A 23541-nucleotide genomic window follows, 5' to 3' on the forward strand; every position below is an offset into this window, starting at 1 on the left:
CATCCCAGGGGCATAATTTGAATACTTTTGTTAGGGAACCAAAAGGCAATGCTACATACCAAATATCAAAGATCTAGGTCTTTTGGTTTCACACAAGAAGATTTTTTTAAAGTTTTTTCCTATATAAGTCTATGTAAAATTTGGGATCCCCGGGACGGGGCCTCTTTTCACCCCAGGGGTCATGATTTGAGCAATCTTTATAGAGGACCATTAGATGATGTCACAGGCCAAATATTAAGGCTCTATGCCTTGTGGTTTTTGACAAGATGATTTTCTCCCTATATAAGTCTATGTAAACCATGTGACCCCCAGGGTGGGCCACATTTGACCCTAGGGGAATAATTTGAACAACCTTGGTAGAAGACCACTAGATGATGCTACATACCAAATATAAAAGCCCTATGACCTGTGGTTTTGGACAAGAAGATTTTTAAAGTTTTTCCTTTTGGTTGCCATGGCAACCAGAGTTCTATATGGAATTCAATTCTTTTAACAATTTTTAAAGAAGACCATCCAAGGAACATCCCTGTGAAGTTTCATCAAAATTTGCCCGATAGTTTAGGAGGAGATGTTGTTTAAAGGAACGTGTGGACGGACGGACGTAGGACGGCGAGCGATCACAATATGCTCAGGTGAGCTAAAAATAATTACATTTTATTTGTAAAGTGTTAGAAAATGGAGCCAAAAATGCTATGAAATGCAAATGTACCTCATCATATTAAAGGGAAGTAATTCAGAAGAAATACCCCAACATATTTTTAATTTGCCCCCAATGATACATCAGCTTGTTAAGTTGAACATTTATGAAAAGTTATTTGAATATGCATCAAAATCATATCCACGACAATGAAAATGACTAACTCTTTGACCTCAAAGCAAGACATTGACCTTTGAGCTAGGGTTCGGAGTCTTCTGCATGGGCAAATTGTCTCATAGAAGCATTTGTGTCAAATAATATTAGAATCCCTTGGTTGGAAGTGCTGCAGACACACGACAATAAAAAATACTTCAAAGTGCACTTACTGACCTTAACAAGTTCCAACTTTTTGCCAGCAACCACCTTATATTCCTGATTGTTTTTGCAAACTGAATATAGCAAATTGAGGGAGAATAATTTCTCATTTTGTCTCACTGGACTGTGGAATATTCCAAGCAAAACTTGTATATACTGCTTGAATCTGTAGCTGTACATCTGTAAATTTATACGAAAATAAAAACACACAATATTTTTTCATTATGAAAATATGTTAAATTTACCTGCAGATTCTCAAAATATCATGACTTTCAATACTTCTTAAATGTTTTCCCTTTCTTGGAAACAATCTCCAACACTATTTACAAACAAGAGATCACAGAGTGATCTTGGCGCCCACCATTGTGCCATTTTTGAATGTTCCAAATTTCAAGACTAGCTCAAGGTCAAAATCAAGGTCAAAGTTCATTTTGGTACACAAAACTGTGCATGTGGTCCAAATTTGAAAGCTGTAGCTTGAGAAATGTGAAAGTAGGTCACTAGATCAATTTCAAGGTCAAAGTTCATTTCGGTACACAAAACTATGCATGTGGTCCAAATTTGAAGGCTGTAGCTTGAGAAATGTGAAAGTAAACACTAGGTAAAAATCAAGGTAAAAATTTCAATTCAGAACACAAAGCTATGCAAGTGGTCCAAATTTGAAGACTGTGGCTACAGAAATGTGAAAGTAGGTCACTAGGTCAATCTCAAGGTCAAAGTTCATTTCGGTACACAAAACTATGCATGTGCTTCAAATTTAAAGGCTGTAACTAGAGAAATGTAAAAGTAAATACTGGGTAAAAATCAAGGTCAAATTTCAATTCAGAACACAAAACTGCATGTGGTCTAAATCTGAAGGCTGTAGCTACAGAAATGTGATAGTAGGTCACTAGGTTAATCTCAAGGTTAAAGTTCATTTCAGTACACAAAACTATGCATGTGGTCCAAATTTGAAGACTGTAGCTTGAGAAATGTGAAAGTAGGTAACTAGGTCAAAATCAAGGTTAAATTTCATTTCGGAACACAAAACTATGCATGTGGTCCAAATTTGAAGCCTGTACCTTCAAAAATGTGAAAGTAGGTCACTAGGTCAATGTCAAAGTTTATTTCAGTACACAAACCTATGCATGTGGTCCAAATTTGAAGGCTGTAGCTACAGAAATGTGAAAGTAGGTCACTAGGTCAAGATCAAGGTCAACTCATGTCAAGGTTCATCTAGCCACTCAAAACTATACATGTGGTCCAAATTTGAATGTTGTAGATTATTGACAAGAATATTTTTATAGTTCTCCCTTAGATATAAGTCTATATACTATGTGACCACCGGGGCGATGCCACATTTGACCCCTAGGGGGATAATTTTAACAAACTTGGTAGAGAACCACTAGATGATGCTACATTACAAAAATCAAAGCCCTAGGCTTTGTGGTTTTGGACAAGCAGATTTTCAAAGTTTTTCCCTATATAAGTCTATATAAACCATGTAACCCCGGGGTGGGGCCATATTTGACCCTAGGGGAATAATATGAACAACCTAAATAGAGGACCGCTAGATGATGCTACAAACCAAATATCAAAGCCCTAGGCCCTGTGGCTTAGACAAAAAGATTTTCAAAGTTTTTCTCTATATAAATCTATGTAAATTATAAAAATAAACAAAGGGCCATAACTCACTCAAAAATTAATGAAAACCAGTCAGATTTTCAGGGGGATACAACTAGGGTACCAATACATCATTGTGACAAAGTTTGGTCAAAATCCCCTCAGTAGTTTCTGAGGAGATGCGATAATGAGAAATTGTTAATGGACTGAAGGACGGACGGACGGACCACGGACGCAGAGTGATTTGAATAGCCCACCATCTGATGATGGTGGGCTAACAAACAGAAATAGGAAAGCTGTACCATACTTCATATTCCTGTCTTGTTTCAAAGGTATTGCATATTGATGATGGTGGGCTAACAAACAGAAATAGGAAAGCTGTACCATACTTCATATTTCTGTCTTGTTTCAAACGTAATGCATATACATTTAAATATATAAAGTATACTACATAAAGGAATTTCTGACAAATACACATACAGGAGTATCTGAATTACAACTTCTCCTGAAATTACCCACTCCCCAAAGCTTAAAAACAGAGAGATGACCAAACTTTTAACCACAAGGTCATAGGTATTTACTTCCAGGCGAAGCGTATGTTCTCTGAGACGACTCACTGAAAACAAAGTCTCTAATGTCTCTAATTCATACGGAAACGTCACTTATAGGTGTTGAGAACAAAGAGTCCTAGAACAAATTGTTTAAGTGACTGACTGCAATATAAAACAGAAATATTGCTAAAGAACAGCCTTTAACCCAACATAACATAAGACAACTTACTGCTGTACGCTCCAAGTCAAGGTGAAAAATCAACAGCAAGGACTTCTCCAATATCTGTAAGAAATATTGTCAATAGGATATAATTAAATATGGTCTGGTCTTCAAACAGAAAAAAATCCATTACATGCAAACAGAAAACTTTCTAGAAAAGCTGGACATTAATAAAATCTGTAAAAAGGTCCTTTGGAAGCATAGAATGCAACCAAAAAGGAATAATCGCAGACTCGGTTTGATTGAGTCTGTTCATGACAGGTAATAAAATGTGCAACACCTCTCACGCCCCCTAGCCCCGGCTTAAGCGGAACTCTATTACACATATACTGAATGGACTCCATGATCCCAAAGGACCAGAAAATAAAACAACAATACCTAACCATGTTTGTTTGTAATTAATATCAAGTGAATACTGTAAGGCAATACAGGTCCCCAATGTGATTCACTATCATACATTCAGCAATTTTCACTAACAGTCTGTAGAAAAGCTACATCTTAGACATTAATATTTAACCATGTCTGTTTGTAATTCATATCGAAGTGAATACTGAAAGACACACAGGACCCATTAAGATTTACTATAATACATACAGCACTTTTCACTATTAGCAAACATTGTTTATGTTGTGCATGCTTCAATTTCTAAAAACAGATAGCACATAAGAAGTTTCAGAGAAAAAACAGTCGCTCCCAGAAAATCATACTGAATTCTTTCAAACACATCATTACTGACATGTGTATTCCTCAAACTTACACCGATGACTTGAAGCATCTGACATTCAACTACCTGTAATCTTGTTTACAATTCATCTACACAGCTGAAATGCTGCAGCACTTTCTAATTTAGTGGGATTAATATACCTGAAAGCTTTTAAGAAAAGTCTGAGCTATCTTTTCCATGTCTGCAAGCTAATAAACACACGACCTGATTCAAATCATATAATACTGAATATGAGCCGGTCTCCAAATACATCCTTGCCATTGGTCATTTTCAAAAAAATTTTGTGCTCAGAAACAGCCAATCAGAGGCTGGCATTTTGGATGAGGGTCTAGAAACTCAGTCTGTAAGGTTGGATCATAGACTGTTTACCTTAGTTCTCTGTTCTGTGATCCTTGTGGCCCTTAGCTTCCAGCGAACCCTGGTACACATCATGTTACAAACATTAAGAAGCTGCTCCAGAAGCAATCTAAATAATAAGAAGGAAACCATCCAGCTGGCTTACGGAAGGTCGGTGGTTCTACCCAGGTGCCCACTCGTAATGAAATAATACACAGAGGGGCACCTGGGGTCTTCCTCCACCATCAAAGCAGGAAAGTTGCCATATGACCTATAATTGTGTTACTGTGACGTAAAACCCAACAAAATAAATAAATAAATAAAACAATAAGATATCTAATATTTATACAATGTTTTATGAACTAGAATGCCACAAATACTAAATAATTGACACATTGTTTTATGAACTAGAAAGCTACAAAATACTCTCTGTGTGCCTGTGTTTGGGTCTAGCATAATTTTTTACCAATCTTTCAGTCTTATAAACAATGGTGTCTACTTGAAGCAGTGAGCACAATGCACAGCTTTTCAGTGCTGCCTCACTGGAATATCATGCCATGGAAATGTGACAAGATACACCACCCAGTCAAATTATACTGACACCAGGCTGACCAGTCCTAGCACTATCTTCTTAATGATGAGCGCCAAGCATGGAAGCTACTGGTACCACCTTTTATGTCTTTGGTATGACACGGCCAGGGATTGAACCCACAACCGCCTGCACTCAAAGCAAGTGATCTACCACTAAGCTACCAAAGCCTTTTTTACAAAATCCTAGAATACTGATACATTGTTTTATTAACTAGAATGCCACAAAGTGCATTGGTTTATGAACTAATAAACTAGAATTCCATTTATTAACACTTATTCTTAATTAAAAACTACTTTTTCAATAGATCACAGTAAGTTATAACTGTATTCTTTTAACTTGGACTTTGATGTTAAAGGGCAATAATGTTGAGCCCATTATTTGTGGACATATAGCATAAATTAATTGACTAAAATACTTGACAGGGTTACTCAACAAACAAGAGCTGCCACAGGAGACAGCACTCTTGAATATTTTGATGCTGGATAGTGGCACAACAGAGGAAGCTGGATCTTTCAATGCATTTAACTGCTCAAACTGCATAATGGTTGAAGTCTCTATCAAATATATCTTACAATAATAGAGGTAAAGGTATCAAAACAAAGTACATGTAAGTATAAAAGGAACATGATTCATGAAAAATTTCTGCTACACTGTAACAGTAATACAACATGTGTCATTTCATGTAACACCGACTTTAAATAAAATTTGTATGTGGCTTATAATGTGGAATATTTAGCAACAACTGAGATATAGCAAAAGTTATTTATTTATTTTATTTATTTGGGTTTTATGGCACACCAACACAGTATAGGTTATATGGCACCAAACAGGACTACAAATTTTGGTTTCACATCTCATTTACATCGAAATAAAAACATGAGGTATGGAAATAGCAAAAGTGGATAATAACTTGAACCTGAAATTCTAAGTAAAAAAGGACATAATTAATATCATATTGGAGCAAAAATTATGGACCATGTGTCATATGACGGGAGAGATGGTGTGTAAGTTTGAATCAAAACTGAAATTGAAAGTAAAAAGGGGATATTATTCATGAAATATTGACCTAGAGTTATGGACCTTTTGTCATATGATGAGGGCAAGAGACATGGAAGAACTACATGTATTTCAAGTTTGAACAAGGCAGTCTGAAAGACAGCTAAATCCCCCGCCACTGCTATGGATAGTTAAAGGGTAAACCTTTGACCTTTAGCTGTGACCTTGACCTTGAACAGACATGGCTGACTCATGAATTCTGCACAACGTCTTGATGAGGTGATCATTTGACCCAAGTTTCATGAAAATCCTTAAAGGGGTTTTGGAGATACAGAGCTCAAACCTTTGAGCTTCAGTTGTGATCTTGACCTTCAGCTGACATGACTGACTCATGAGTTCTTGATGAGGTGATCATTTGACCCATGTTTGATGAAAATCCTTCAAGGGGTTTAGGAGGTACAGAGTGAACACAAAATGGAAAGCTCAAACATTTTACCCTAAGTTTTGACCTTGACCTTGAGCCGGCATGGCTGACACTTAAGATCTGCACATCGTTTTGATGAGGTGATCATTTGACCCAAGTTTTATAAAATTCCTTCAAGGGGTTTAGGAGATATAGAGCGGACACGAAATGGAAGGCTCAAACTTTTCACCCTAAGTTGTGACCTTGACCTTGAGCCGGCATGGCTGACTCATGGGTTCTGCACATCATCTTGATGAGGTGATCATTTGACCCAAGTTTTATAAAATTCCTTCAAGGGTTTAAGAGATATAGAGCGGACAGAAAATGGAAGGCTCAAACCTTTTACCTTGAGTTGTGACCTTGACCTTGAGCTGACAATGCTGACTCATGGGTTCTGCACATCGTCTTGATGAGGTGATCATTTGACCTAAGTTTCATGAAAATTCTTAAAGGCGTTTAAGAGATATGGAGCAGACACGAAAGTGTTACGGACAGACGGACGAAAGGACGGACGAAGACCATTCCTATAACCCCTCACCACTTGTAGCGGGGGATTAATAAAATTCATATAGTAAGAACAAAGATACAGTGAAAGAGCATGGAACCTTTAGCTTTAAATTTTAAGTAAAAAGGGGGATAATCTATAAAGTATTAGTGGCAGATTTTTATGTGTCGTATGATGTGGGTGATGATGTGGAACAGCTATATTTAGTTCGACTCAAATCCAGTCAGTAATAACAGAGATAAAGAGTAAGTGCATCAAATCTTTAGCCTGAAGTTCTAACTGAAAAGGGAGGAAAATTCAAGAAACTTTGGTGCGAGAGCTATAACTCTTGCACCATATAATGTGGATGATGATGAGCAATGTATTTTAAGTCTGAAGCAGATCCATCACGTAATTACAGAGATAAAGAGAAAGTGCATCAAAATCTTAACTAAGGTGTGAACGTGGAACAGACGCAGATGTGGATGCCGGGTCAAGTAGGATAACTCTCCATATACTTGTATACCCTAGATACTCATGTATAATGCACAGTTTTTTTTATCCATGGATCACCCCCGAAGTGGCAGAACCACTCCTGAAAATGTAAGATATGGTGATCATGAGTGAAAGATATTGATCTTACATTAAAACAAGTAGCTGCGTTCAATAAACGCTTGATGCCCCCGGTGGCATCCTTGTCGATACAAAGCATGCTAAGTCCAAAACGAGGTCAAGTTCAAGGTCAAGGTCAAACTGAGGTCAGGTGATGTCTGAAGATGAGGAATGGTCACAGGTTACAACTGCATTAGTATCAAGTCATTCTAGTTAGGGGTATTGATGCTAGGCGAAACTGTCCCATTTGGTTAACCTCGTACGGACAGACGAACGAACGAACGGACGGACGGACAGGACAATCACTATATGCCTCCCGCATCAGTAGATACCAGGGGCATAAAAATCCTTTTATTCATGCTTTGACTAAATTTACCCATTTATAGTTTTTACATTGAAAAAATATTAATACTTTTCACTGTGAAAACACCAGATATATTTCACTCTAATATTTTGATAATTCACAGAAAAACATGTAATAAATCAAAAAAACCTGTCTTTCTTCAGTCGAATTATTCTAGAATTAATCCAATTTCTGTGCTGGCCATTATGTCAAAATGCCATCATTTTACTTATGTGACAAATTATATATATTAATAAATCTTACTTCACATCATTACTTTTTCCTACTTTAAACAAATCTTTACACAGCTTTTTTACACAACACGGAATAATTAAGTCTTAAATCGGCTGTTGCAAAGAGGTATTTGCAGAACAAGGACGTCATTATTCAGAGGTTATACTGCTTGTATTCAAACTACATAACGTCTTAAAAAGGCTCATAAATTATGGCTTAAAAATCAAAGCATGTAAATGTTGTACAGTCTGTTTATACCTATGTAAAATAAGTATGAAAGGACGACAAAATGATACCTCTTCCTTCTGACAGTAAAACATTCCACCATACCATGGTCTACTACCAGACTGAGCATAATTTCCCTGAAATACACAGAAGTGCTTCTGAAAGTCCTTTATAAAGTTTTGCAGCTTTATTTTAGTTATGATGTTAAATATAGATGGAGAACTAGATGTGTGTCATTAAGACACTGATGCCCCTACTCCTGTCACTGTGTGCATATTTTTGACTAAGTCAAGGGCAATAACTGTGGTCTAGCTGTGTGAAATCATAATTATAAGCAATAACTGTTGTCTAGCTGTGTGAAATCATAATTATAACACCAGATGCACAACTTCACACACTTAATAACAGTCCTGTGAGGTTTGATGACTCTTGGTGAAATACTTTCAAAGATATGCATGACACTAATTGGGACAGACAGATAAAGGCAAATCTAGGACCTTTGACCTACGGACCTGGGTCTTGCACAGGACACGTCCGTCTTACTGTGCCACACATTCATGCGTAGTTATTTTAAAATCCATGCATGAATGACAAAGATATGGACCGGACACGCCCACCAATGCACTATCATGAAATATGACCTTTAACGTCTAAGTGTGACCTTGACCTTTGAGCTACGGACCTGGGTCTTGCGCGCGACACGTCGTCTTACTGTGGTACACATTCATGCCCAATAATTTTAAAATCCATGCATGAATGACAAAGATATGGACCGGACACGCCCATCAATGCACTATGATGAAAAATGACCTTTAACGTCTAAGTGTGACCTTGACCTTTGAGCTACGGACCTGGGTCTTGCAAGCGACACGTCGTCTTACTGTGGTACACATTCATGCCAAGTTATTTGAAAATCCATCCATGGATGACAAAGATATGGATCAGACACGCCCATCAATGCACTATCATGAAAAATGACATTTAACATCTAAGTGTGACCTTGACCTTTGAGCTACAGACCTGGTTCTTGCGCGCGACACGTCGTCTTACTGTGATACACATTCATGCCAAGTTATTTGAAAATCCATCCATCGATGACAAAGATATGGACCGGACACGAAAATTGCGGACAGACCAACAGACTGACAGACCAACAGACCGACAGATGGTTCAGAAACTATATGCCTCCCTTCAGGGGCATAAAAAACTTGTGTATGCAATAAGGACTGCATTTTACACCGAATCTTCATGAAATTTGATATGAATGATTGTCTGGAGGACATCTAGGTCAAGTTGAATATGGGTCACCCGGTCTTATTAAAGAAAAACCTTGTGTACGCAATAGGGGCTGCATTTTACATTGGATATTCATAAAATTTGATCAGAATGATAGCCTTTATGAAATCTAGGTCAAGGTCGAATACCGGTCATCTGGAGTCAAAAACTAGGTCACTAGTTCAAATCAAAGAAAAACCTTGTGTATGCGCTAGAGGCTGTATTTTTCAACTGATCTTCATGAAATTTGGTCAGAATGATAGTCTTAATGAAATCTAGGTCAAGTTCGAAAACTAGGTCACTAGGTCAAATCAAGGAAAAACCTTGTGTATGCAATGGGGGCTGCATTTAACATTGGATTTTCATAAAATTTAGTCAGAATGGTTGCCTTGATGAAATCTAGGTCAAGTTCGAATATGGGTAATCTGGGGTCAAAACTAGGTCACTAGGTCAAATAAAAGAAAAACCTTGTGTATGCAAAAGGGGCTGTAGTTTTCAAACTGATCTTCATGAAATTTGGTCAGAATGATAGCCTTGATGAAATCTAGGTCAAGATCAAATAAGGGTCATCTGGGGTCAAAAACTAGGTCACTAGGTCAAATCAAAGAAAATACTTGTTTACACTCAAGATTTTTGCTACAAATTTAATGAAATTGGTCAGAATATTTGTTTCCATGAAATCACTAGGTCAAACATGTTTACACTGTTATGGTGTGTTTCTCAGGTGAGCGGCCTAGGACCATCTTGGCCCTCTTGTTATTGTTTAAACAGAAAACAGCACTAACATCGGAAGACAGCAACGCTCGACTATTCAACAGCCTTGTCAAATGAATGAGTATCAAAGTTGAACAAGAGCTGTCGGAGGACAGCAACGCTCAACTGTTCAACAGCCTTGTCAATTGAATTAATACAAAAGTTGAAAAAGGGGCATAATTTTGTAAAATGCAAAGTAGAGGTATTGAACCTCTGTACCGCATGTCATATCATGACAGTGAACAAGTGTGTTAAGTTTCGATCCTTTCCAATTTGTGGATACTGAGATACCAGCTTACATACAAAAACTTAACCAAAAACTGCTAAGTCAAAAAAAGGGACATAATTTTGAAAAAAAAGAGTAGAGTTATGGGACTTGCTTAGTGCATGTCAGATCATGACAGTGAACAAGTATGTGAAGTTTCAATCCATTCCCATTATTAAGTACTGAGATACCAGCTTACATACAAAACCTTAACCAACTAGAGCTATCACTAAAGGTGATGAATGTACCCCCCGCATGCACTGACACAGTGCATTGCAATTTGACGCACACAAGATTGCATACTTATGTTGACTGCATGTATATAGACTGTATGTATACAGTATAGTAACAAAAAACAAAGTCCCATAAGTATGCAGAATATTTATCTAAAAGAATGTAACATGCACCATGCACAACTAGGGTTGGTACTTATCACTTGTGTGAAGTTTCATTAAATTGTGTGTAAGGGTTTGGTAGATTAGGCACGCACAAGATTGCATATGCAGACTGTATGTACATAGTATGTTAACAAGAAACAAAGTCCCATTACTCTGCAATTTTTGTCGCTGAAAGAACCTAACATGCCCCATGCACAACTACTGTTGGTACTGATCACTTGTGTGAAGTTTCATTAAATTGTGTCAAGGGGATGAGGAGAGACGGCCAGACGGACAGACAGACAAACAGACAGACAGACAACCTGAAACCAGTATACCCCTCTTACAACTTTGTTGTCGGGGGGTACAAAAATTTCTAAGTCGAAAAAGGGGCATAATTTTGTAAAAAAGTAAAATAGAGTTATGGAACCTGTGCAATGTAGGTCAGTTTATCACAGTGAATAAGTAGGTGAAGTTTCAATCCATTCCCACAAGTGGTTACTGAGATACCAGCTTACATACAAAAACTTAACCAAAAACTGCTAAGTCGAAAAAGGGGCATAATTTTGAAAAAAAAGAGCAGAGTTATGGGACTTGCTTAGTGCATGTCAGATCATGACAGTGAACAAGTATGTGAAGTTTCAATCCATTCCCATTAGTAAGTACTGAGATACCAGCTTACATACAAAACCTTAACCAAAAATTTCTAAGACGAAAAAGGGGCATAATTTTGTAAAAAAGCAAAATAGAGTTATGGAACCTGTGCAGTGTAGGTCAGTTTATCACAGTGAATAAGTGTGTGAAGTTTCAATCCATTCCCACAAGTGGTTATTGAGATACCAGCTTACATACCTTAACCAAATCGGGACGCCGACGCCGACGCGGACACCGACGCATGGGCGAGTCCAATAGCTCTACTATTCTATGAATAGTCGAGCTAAAAAGGAGCATAATTCTGTAAAAAGACAAAACAGAGTTGTGGAACCTGTGCAATGTAACTCAGTTTATCACAGTGAATAAGTGTGTGAAGTTTCAATCCATTCCTACATAAGGTTACTGAGATACCAGTTTACATACAAAACTTAACCAAATCGGGACACTGATGCTGACACTTGGGTGAGTCCAATAGCTCTATCTATTCTTTATAAAATACCTATGTTGAATAATCAAAGGACAATAACTCAGAGAAAATCATCCAACCAGAATACAAAGACATCAGGCACAGCTCCTCTTGAAACTGAAGCTTTCTATGAAATTTTGCTAATTTCTAGCCAATAATAGCTGATGAATACCCTGGACAAGAAATGGTGCTATTGTTGAATAATCAAAGGGCAATAACTCAATGAAAAATCATCCCACCAGAACATGAAGACAATATGTGAATCTTCTCCTAGGAATAAAGCTTCTTATAAAGTTTCAATAAATTCCAGCAAGAGGTTGCTAAGCAATACTCTGGACAAGAAATGGTACCATAGTATACTAACATTGAATAATCAAAGGACAATTTCTCAGTGAAAAATCAACAAAGTGGAAAAAGAAGATAATATGCTAATCTCCTCTTGAGAGTAAAGCTTTCTATAAAGTTTCACTAAATTCCAGCAAGTTGTTGCTGAGAAATATTCTGGACAACACAAGAATTTCCGGACTGATGGACACACAGACGGACGAAGTGGCGACTGTATGTTTCTCCTTCAGGTAGCATTTTTTTATTATTATTAATATAATATCATGAATATTAAAACATTAACTATATGGAACTTTCAAATGCTTTTACTATTGTTCATCCCTTCCCATCCAAAGTATACTTCACGTCACCAGGCAGCTGAATCTTATTTTGAATAGATTTCATACTGCGTGTACTGCCTCCTTAGAAAGTGCTTAACAATTTCAACTGAATATACAACTGTATAACAAAGGAACAAACTGAGTGACAGAAACAAAGCATTAAACTTAATGACTAAACAGGGGCTTGAAACCGTGTTTTTATCATCCAAGTTTCACAGTATCTGCGTTCCCAATAGTTGAAGTTTTACTGTTGGTACAAAATAAAAGTGGTTCTAAAATAAAATCATTGCAAGATATTAAGATTATTGTAAAGGCGAGAATTCGAGCGAAATTTTTCCCAGTAATAGAATTTCTTCAAACTTTGGATATTGAAGGACAATCAACTAAGAAACAAAAATATGCAATAAAAATCATAGGTCACCAGTCTGTCTGTCGTCTGCCTGTCTGTCAACATTTAGCTTGTGTATGCGATAGAGGCTGTATTTTTCAACTGATCTTCATGAACTTTTGTCAGAATGATAACCCTGATGAAACCTAGGCCATGTTCGAAAATGGGTCATCTGGGGTCAAAAACTAGGTCACTAGGTCAAATCAAAGAAGAACTTTGTGTATGCCATAGCGGCTGTATTTTTCAACTTATCTCTATGAAATTTTGTCAGAATTATTTTAAAGTCACTAGGTCAAATCAAAGAAAAACCTTGTGTATGCGATAGAAGTTGTATTTTTCAACTGATCTTCAAGAATTTTGGTCAGAATGATTGCTTTGATGCAATCTAGGTCAAGTTCGAATATAGGTTTGAGTTCTTCAAACTTTGGATATTAAAGGACAATCAACTAAGAAACAAAAATATGCAATAAAAATCATAGGTCACCAGTACTGAAAAAAAAGTTACCTGCACTTGAAAATGGCATTTTTTAAGAAATTCTTTTATTAGGAAAAATTTTCGCCATCTCCACATCTCTACAGGGAATTCTAGCATACACCTTTAAATGTACGCAATATTCAACAAAGTTTTAAAATATAGACCTAGTACTCACAAAGCGATACAAATACTTTTCTCTTCAAATTCTTCAGATGCTCCGCTATCATTCCATTCTCCTAATTGTGTCACAAACATTATAAGACCCTGTGGTAATAGAGAGAACACATAAATAATATTTCTAATAGGTAAATCACCCAAAGTTCTTTTGTTTTGCTTGAACCTCACATTCTCATATTCTGTTGTTTTTTTTGGTGGGGGGGGGGGGGGGGGTTCAAAGGCAGACAAAACCTGCAAAACTTCAGTTATTTGGATTGAGATATAAAATAGGCATAATTTAATTTAGTAGCTCAATTGTGTAAGTAGATAGCTCTTCTATATGCTGAAGTTCAATGATTTAAGATTTAGTGCTATCATTGATATGCATGAAGAGTAATTTTTTTATTTCATGCTGTATTACTCCATGAAATTAAAGCCCATTGTTAAAGAATGACATCAATATTGTATGACACATGCGCCCTGAAAATGCCTGCTAGAATAATAGAGTTCACAACAGGGCCGTAGGTCCAGAAAAGAAAACAGACACAACATTCCTCATAAAATGCATATGACAACGTCCTGTTGGTGATGTTTACCTAGTTTCATTTCAAATGGATAAAAACTGTATGAGCTGTTGAAAATGTACAATGTTTCTGATTCGACAATAATACTGCAAAGTCCAAAGAAGGACTATAACCCTGGAAAAAATAATTCAACATAAAAGTCCCGATAATAAAAGTCGATACTTCACGTTGATGAAGTAGACTGAGTTTCATTTCAATAGAATAGAAACTGTAGGCGGAGTGTGTACACCATGTTCAGATGACTTGCTAATATATCTAAATCTAAAATAGGGACATAAGTTTTTCCAGGGCTTTTCATCCTTATATAACAGAGGCCTATAAAAGGCCACTTCCCAATCCAAAAATATACTATTTTTTCCCAACTGTGGCAGAGATATTTCCCAAAATGCAAGGTAAGTTTTCCCAAAATCATGCCTACAGATGGTTAAGATTTTGTTTACAGTTTAGTATTTCCAGAGGAAGTATTTGTTTGGTATCAATTTGTTGCGCTATAGTCTAAAAGTGCACAGAACCATGTGTGATGCATTACCAGTGTAATCTGTTATGTTCCATGGCCTGGAGTTTAGTTCGTGTTTCAGGGGAGATAAATTTAGTTCGTCTTTCTGTGTTTATTTCTGGTTGATTATTTTTCCCAAAATGGACAATTATCGTGCATAAATTTCCCAATTTGAAAGACCAAGACCTCTTCCCAATTTCTTGATGAAAAGCCCTGATAACTCCAGAAATAGAAACAGCACACCAAAATCCGTATAAAACAAGGCATTGTTTTTCACGAAAATCGTATGTCTTCCACCACTTTGCCTTTGCGTTCTTTTCTGTTTATAAAACAAACATTAGTTTAGCATAGAGCAAAATGGGTAGATTTTATCGTTTGAATTTCTACTATTAAGAAATTGAATATGGCTAGAATATGATATTTCAAAATGTCACCAGAATTAAATTGACTTATCCATGATTTAATTTTATAATACAAACATGTTAAGTAAATGTGACAATGATGCAGTAATATTATTTTCATATCAAACCTCATACTGATCTGTGGAACAAAAACTTGTTTAAACTTACATCTACCAAGGCAAGACCTGCTGTACTGCCAACCCTATGTTCCTTTATCCACTTGCTTATGTCTTGGATTACCGCAGACATGAGCATCCCATTGTGCTGCAGAGATTTCAGAGCTTCTACCAACTGTTCAATGCTTGCAGTCCCACTCACCTGTAAACAGATATAACTAAGAGCTCTACAAATTCCATGAAAACTTTGTTTTACAAGTGGCAAACCATTTAAAACTGCAAAGTTTTGTGCACTGATCCTGAACTTGATAAAATGTTTCTTTTCTTACTACAAAACAAAATTTAGGGTTATGACCGAGGGAGCCAAATGCACATCAAATGAGAGTCATACATTATTTAAAATGCAAGAAAGAATTATGGTTCTTGTCAATAATAAAATATTTTACCCAAACACTATTTTTACAACAACTCTTAACCTATGACAATGCATGCCCATCACAGCAAACTGATTTTAAATTTTAGAATTCTTCTAAAGTTCTTAAGTGGACAGCGTTAATTTTTGCAATTTTAACCAACTGAAGGGCCATAACACTAGAGATACTTATACAAACTGGTTAGTTATCGAACTTGACCTTGACTTTTATAGAGAAACATAGTCTGAATACTTAAGCAAGAAACAAAGCTCTGTAAAGCAGGGCAATATACACCCAAAGTTTCGGGTATTGGAGGTTAATTGCCGTAATTATAAATCTTTATATTTAACAGACATTAGGTAACTATTCCTCTGTGGTGTATTGCTTAAGAACGCTGAAAAGTTTTTTTTGCCAAGGCATGTTTTTTTCCCTTGATTTGGCAATTTTAAAGCTAGTTTAGAAACAACAGGAGCTGTCTGTTGACAGCGCACTCAACTATTCGAAGCACTGATAGAAGTATAGGGTCAAAATATTACCAGAGATTTTCAGACAAAGGAAACAAGAGCTCGTCGAACACGAAATGCCCCCCTTGATGCATTCAGTAACTGCACAAGGAACAGAAATTATTTGCTCACTGTAAACAAATGTTCTACTGTTCTGGTTCATTGTGACCTTGACCTTTGACCTATTGACCTCAAAATCAACAGGGGTCATCAGCTGGTCATGACCAACCTCCCTATTAAGTTTCATGATCCTAGGCCCAAGCGTTCTCAAGGCATCGTCCGAAAAGCGTTTAACTGTTCCGGGTCAATGAAACCTTGACCTTTGGTCTACTGACCTCAAAATCTATAGGGGTCATCTACTGGTCATGACCAACCTCCCTATCAACTTTCATGATCCTTGGCCCAAGCGTTCTCAAGTAATTGTCTGGAAACGGTTTAAATGTCCGAGTCACTATAACCTTGACCTTTGACCTACTGACCTCAAAATCAATAGGGGTCATCTGCTGGTCATGATGAACCTCTGTATCATCTTTCATGACCCTTGGCCCAAGCATTCTCAAGTTATCGTCCAGAAACCGTTTAACTGTTCCTGGCCAATGTGATCTTGAACTTTGACCTAATGACCTCAAGATCAATAGGGGGTCATCTCCTGGTCATGACCAACTTCCCTATCAACTTTCATGATCCTAAGCCCAAGCGCTCTTGAGTTATCATCCGGAAACCATTTAACTGTTCAGGGTCACTGTGACCTTGACCTTTGACATACAGATCTCAAAATCAATAGGGGTCATCTGCTGGTGATGAACAACCTCTCTATCTACTTTCATGAACCTTGGCCCAAGCGTTCTTAAGTTATCATCTGGAAACCGTTTAACTGTTCTGGGTCACTATGACCTTTACCTTAAACCTACTAATCTCAAAATCAATAGGGGTCATCTGCTGGTCATGATCAACCACCCTATTAACTTTCATGATCCTAGGCCCAAGCGTTCTTGAGGTATCATCCGGAAACGGATTGGTCTACATTCCGACCGACCGAAGACAGACCAACCGACATCTGCAAAATAATATACCCCTCCTTCTTCAAAGATAAAAATAGATAAGACAAACAATGTAGATTTGAATAAGTCTTGCACTATATGGCAAGGTGTGACCATGATTGTTAGCAAGTGTTCAAAGTTTCAAAGCCATATATAAAACAATTCAGACAAAATATGGAATGGTATGCAAAACTTAACTAATTTCTATATCAAACAAGAGCTGTCGGAGGACAGCAATGCTCGACTATTCAACAGCCTTGTCAGTTGAATGAAAACAAAAGTTGAAAAAGGGGAATAATTTTGTAAAATTGCAAAACAGGGTTATGGAACCTGTAAAATGCATATCAGTTCATGACAGTGGACAATTGTGTGAAGTTTCTATCCATTCCCATTAGTGGGTACTGAGATACCAGCTTACATACAAAAACTTAACCAAAAACTACTAAATCAAAAAAGGGACATAATTTTGTAAAATTGCAAAATAGAGTTATGTAACATGTGTATTACATGTCAGACCATGACAGTGAACAAGTGTGTGAAGTTTCAATTCATTCCCATTAGTGGGTACTAAGATACCAGCTTACATACAAAAACTTAACCAAAAACTTCTACGTCAAAGAAAGGATTAATTTTGTAAAAATGCAAAGTAGAGTCATGGGACCTGCATAGTGCATGTCAGATCATGACAGTGAACAAGTGTGTGAAGTTTCAATCCATTCCGATTAGTGGGTACTGAGATACCAGCTTACATACAAAACCTTAACCAAAAATTTCTAAGTCGAAAAAGGTGCATAATTTTGTAAAAAAGCAAAATAGAGTTATGGAACCTGTGCAATGTAAGTCTTGCCTACATATGAAGACTATGATGGCTAACAAGTGGTCAAATTTTCAAAGCCATATGACAAACAGGTTAGGCAAAATATGGACTGGTATGAAATACTCAATTGATTTCCAAGTCCAAAAGGGGCCATAAGTCAGCCAAAATAGTCAGCCGAGTTATGTACTCTTGCCTAGAGATGGGGAAAAATGACGATAAACAAGTGTTCAAAGTTTCAAAGCCACATGGCCAATAGTTTTGACAAAACATGGACTTGTATGAAATCTGAACCAATTTCCAAGTCCAAAAACGGCCATAATTCAACCAAAATCCTTGACAGAGTTAAGTGCTCTTGCCTAAAGATAGAAATTATGATGATAAACAATTGTTCAAACTTTCAAAGCCCCATGTCAAATAGTATTGACAAAACATGGACTTGTACAAAATTTGTACCAATTTCCAAGTCCAAAAAGAGCTCGTAAAACATGAAATGCCCCCCTTGATGCATTCAGTAATTGTACAAGGAACAGAAATTATTTGGTCACTGTCCACAAAAGTTCTACTGTTCTTGGTCAAAGTGACCTTGACCTTTGACCTACAAACCTCAAATTCAATAGGGGTCATCTGCTGGTCATGATAAACTTCCCTATTAAGTTTCATGATCCTAGGCCCAAGCATTCTCAAGTTATCGTCCGGATACATTTTAACTGTTCCAGGTCACTGTGACCTAGACCTTTGACATACTGACCTCAATATCAATAGGGGTCATCTACTGGTCATGATCAACCTATCTATTAAAGTTTATGATCCTAGGCCCAAGGGTTCTCAAGTTATCATCCGGAAACGGTTTTACTGTTACAGGTCCCTGTGTCCTTGACCTTTGACTTACTGACGTCAAAATCGATAGCGGTCATCTGCTGGTCATGACTAACCTCCCTGTCAACTTTCGTGATCCTATTTGGTCACTGTCCACAAAAGTTCTACTGTTCTTGGTCAAAGTGACCTTGACCTTTGACCTACTGACCTCAAAATCAATAGGGGTCATCTGCTGGTCATGATCAACCTCTCTATCAACTTTCATGAACCTAGGCCCAAGCGTTCTTAAGTTATCATCTGGAAAACGTTTAACTGTTCTGGGTCACTGTGACCTTGACCTTTGACCTACTGATCTCAAAATCAATAGGGTCATCTGCTGGTCATGACCAACCACCCTATCAACTTTCATGATCCTAGGCCCAAGCGTTCTTGAGTGATCATCTGGAAACCGTTTAACAGTTCTGGGTCACTGTGACCTTGACCTTTGACCTACTGATCTCAAAATCAATAGGGGTCATCTGCTGGTTATGATCAACCATCCTATAAATTTTCTTGATCCTAAGCCCAAGCGTTCTTGAGTTATCATCCAGAAACGGATTGGTCTACATACCAATCGACCGACAGACAGACCGACATCTGCAAAACAATATACCCCTCCTTCTTCGAAGCGAGGGATTAAAAGCGCCATAATTCAGCCAAAATAGTTGACAGAGTTATGAACTCTTACCTACAGATAGAGGCTGTTATAATAAACAAGTGATTAAAGTTTCAAAGCCATATGTCAAACACTTTACACAAAATGTGAACTGGTACGAAAAACTTAACCAAGATTTAAGTTAAAAGGGGCCATAATTCAGCCAAAATCCTTGATGGATCTATGTCCTCTTGCCTAAAACTGGACAAGGTGATGGTACACAAGTGTTGAAAGTTTCAAAGCTATATCTCAAAAGACTTTGTCAAAAAAATATGGACTAGTACGAAAAACTTGACCAAGGTGTTAGACCGACACCGACGCCTAGGTGAGTAGGATAGCTCTACTTATTCTTCGAATAGTCAAGCTAAAAACTCATGTTCTAATGTTCATAACATGATCAAACCTCAATTTTAAAGAAAGCTCATTTTTGATGGGTATATGTCCAATTTTGCAAAGCTTAAACAAGTGTGAGAGTTACGTTGTGTTGGGTTTAACATCGCACCTACACAATCATATGTTGTATAGCGACTTTCCTTGCGGGCTACGAAACTATAAGGGTGCTTCAAAGTACATGTAGAAGTTGTTTCAATGAAAGTCTGCTAACAAATGACAGAATCATGGTGACCTTAGAAGCTCAGGTGAGCTTAAAATCTTTTATACACAGAAATTATCTAAGAACTGTCACTGCTTAATAGCACGCATATTTTGTCTAGAAAACTGAAAACTGTAAGATATATCTTACATACCCTATCAGCTGGAATGAACTTGTGTGTACATGAATCAGTACCATATAGTCCAAGAAAGTCAAACCGTCTACCCTCAAATCCTGGCATACAGTGACCTCTACACTTCTGATCTCTGAAAAACATCAACTTCTCATCTATTTGTTTCAAAACTTAAGATCATACAAGAGGGCCATGATGGCCCAGTTTCGCTCACCTGAATACTATTGCTCAAAATGCTATGATCGTTTCAAACCAATCTCATTTAGAAGCTGTTAAGATGTATTCATTTAGTTAAAAAAAATAAAGGGAGGTAATTTGTCATAAATTCAGTCAATATGTATCTTCACTGATTGTCCAAGTCCATCTGTTGACATAAATGAAATTTCAGATCAGTATTTTCATTAGTTACGGAGATATACCATTTCAATTTGAAATAAAGGGAGGTAATTTGAAATAAAATCAGTCCATAGTTATCTACCCTGATTGTCTCAGTCCAACTAATGACAATAATGAAATTTCAAATTAGTCCTGTAAGTACTTACTGATATAAATCCATTTTGATTACAATCAAGGGAGGTAATCAGATATAAAATAACTCTGGAACCTACTATTGGACCTGACAGATTGGTCATGGAATCCAAGATTTATTGTTGTTGAAGATATTTTCAAACCATAAATGAAGTCTCTATATGACTGAAAAAGCCAAAATAGCAAACTCTGGACCTTTAAGAGGCCATAACTCTGGAAACCATGATGGAATCTGGCCAGTTCAAGAAAGGAACCAAGATCTTATGGTGATACAAGTTGTGTAGAAGTTTGGTTAAAATCAAATCATAAACGAAGCTGCTATTGTGCAGACAAGGTCAAAATAGCTAATTTTGGCCCTTTCAGGGGCCATAACTCTGGAACCCATTATGGGATCTGGCCAGTTGAAGAAAGGAATCAAGATCTTATGGTGACACAAGTTCTGTGCAAGTTTGATTAAATTCAAATCATAAATGAAGCTGCCATTGTGCAGACAAGGTCAAAATAGCTAATTCTGGCCCTTTCAGGGGCCATCACTCTGGAACCCATAATGGAATCTGGCCAGTTCAAGAAAGGAACCAAGATCTTATGGTGATACAAGTTGTGTGCAAGTTTGGTAAAAGATATTTTCAAACCATAAATGAAGTCTCTATATGGCTGAAAAAGCCAAAATAGCAAACTCTGGACCTTTAAGAAGCCATAACTCTGGAAACCATGATGGCATCTGGCTAGTTCAAGAAAGGAACCAAGATCTTATGGTGATACAAGTTGTGTAGAAGTTTGGTTAAAATCAAATCATAAACGAAGCTGCTATTGTGCAGACAAGGTCAAAATAGCTAATTTTGGCCTTTTCAGGGGCCATAACTCTGGAACCCATTATGGGATCTGGCCAGTTGAAGAAAGGAATCAAGATCTTATGGTGACACAAGTTATGTGCGAGTTTGATTAAATTCAAATCATAAATAAAGCTGCTATTGTGCAGACAAGGTCAAAATAGCTAATTCTGGCCCTTTCAGGGGCCATCACTCTGGAACCCATAATGGAATCTGGCTCAAGAAAGGAACCAAGATCTTATGGTGATACAAGTTGTGTGCAAGTTTGGTTAAAATCAAATCATAAATGAAGCTGCTATTGTGCAGACAATGTTAAAATAGCTAATTCTGGCCCTTTCAGGGGCCATAACTCTGGAACCCATAAAGGGATCTGGCCAGTTCAAGAAAAGAACCAAGATCTTATGGTGATACAAGTTGTGTGCAAGTTTGGTAAAAATCAAATCATAAACTAGAAAATGCTTTTGTAAAAAAGCGCATGTCTCCCACAATGCAAAGTCCTATAGGCAAGAAGTCAATAGGGGTCAGGAGCAAAAATCAAAGAGACACTGATGGTTGGCTGCAATAGGGATCATCTACTTGGCATGTCCATTCATCCCGCAAAATTTCAACACTCTTGGCCTAGTGGTTCTCCAGTCACTGTTCAGGCTCCTGTGACCTTGACCTTTGATCAAGTGACCTCAAAATACTCTACATGTCCAATCATCCTATTAAGTTTCAACATTGTAGGTCAAGTGGTTCTCAAGTTATTTCCAAAAAATGATTTTACATGAACAGGCCACTGTGACTTTGACCTTTAACGGACTGACCCCAAAATCAATAGGGGTCATCTACTCTGCATGTTCAATCATCCTATGAAGTTTCAACATTCTGGGTCAAGTGGTTCTCAAGTTATTGATCAGAACTGGTTATCAATGTTCAGGCCCCTGTGACCTTGACCTTTAACCGAGTGGCCCCAAAAACAATAGGGGTCATTTACTCCGCATGAACAATCATCCTATGAAGTTTCAACAATCTGGGTCGAGAGGTTCTCAAGTTATTGTTTGGAAATGGTTTTCCATGTTCAGGCCCCTGTGGCCTTGACCTTTAACAGAGTGACCCTTAAATCGTTAGGGGTCATCTACTCTGCATGACCAATCATCCTATGAAGTTTCATCATTCTGGGTCAAGTGGTTCTCAAGTTACTGACCGGAAATGGTTTTCAATGTTCGGGCCCCTGTGACCTTGACCTTTAACAGAGTGAACCCAAAATCGTTAGGGGTCATCTACTCTGCATGACCAATCATCCTATTAAGTTTCAACATTCTGGGTCAAGTGATTCTCAAGTTATTGACCGGAAATGGTTTTCAATGTTCAGGCCCCTGTGACCTTGACCTTTAATGGAGTGACCCCAAAATCGATAGGGGTCATCTATTTCGCATGTACAATCATCCTATGAAGTTTCAACATCCTGGGTCAAGTGGTTCTCTAGTTATTGATCGGAAATGGTTTTCCATGTTCAGGCCCCTGTGACCTTGACCTTTGATGGAGTGACCCCAAAATCAATTGGGGTCATCTACTCTTCATGACCAATCATCCTATGAAGTTTCAACATTCTGGGTCAAGTGGTTCTCTAGTTATTGATCGGAAATGGTTTTCCATGTTCAGGCCCCTGTGACCTTGACCTTTGACGGAGTGACCCCAAAATCAATAGGGGTCATCTACTCTTCATGA

General features: G+C 37.5%; 1 protein-coding gene across 4 annotated transcripts in view; it reads right to left on the reverse strand.

Annotated features, from left to right (window-relative positions):
• The window catches only part of LOC128555323 (protein zer-1 homolog), a 71562-nt gene that overhangs the window by 31628 nt on the left and 16393 nt on the right, over positions 1-23541 (reverse strand). For all 4 annotated transcript variants that reach the window (XM_053537410.1, XM_053537409.1, XM_053537408.1 and 1 more), the window contains exons 5-11: positions 20495-20606; positions 15518-15667; positions 13888-13976; positions 8466-8531; positions 4479-4575; positions 3395-3448; positions 1028-1192 (exon numbers count right to left, since the gene is read on the reverse strand). In XM_053537410.1, coding sequence (XP_053393385.1) covers positions 1028-1192; positions 3395-3448; positions 4479-4575; positions 8466-8531; positions 13888-13976; positions 15518-15667; positions 20495-20606 — 733 coding nt within the window. The remainder of the gene's footprint in view (positions 1-1027; positions 1193-3394; positions 3449-4478; positions 4576-8465; positions 8532-13887; positions 13977-15517; positions 15668-20494; positions 20607-23541) is intronic.

The sequence above is a fragment of the Mercenaria mercenaria genome, chromosome 2, assembly GCF_021730395.1.
Source record: "Mercenaria mercenaria strain notata chromosome 2, MADL_Memer_1, whole genome shotgun sequence".
Lineage (NCBI taxonomy): Eukaryota > Metazoa > Mollusca > Bivalvia > Venerida > Veneridae > Mercenaria > Mercenaria mercenaria.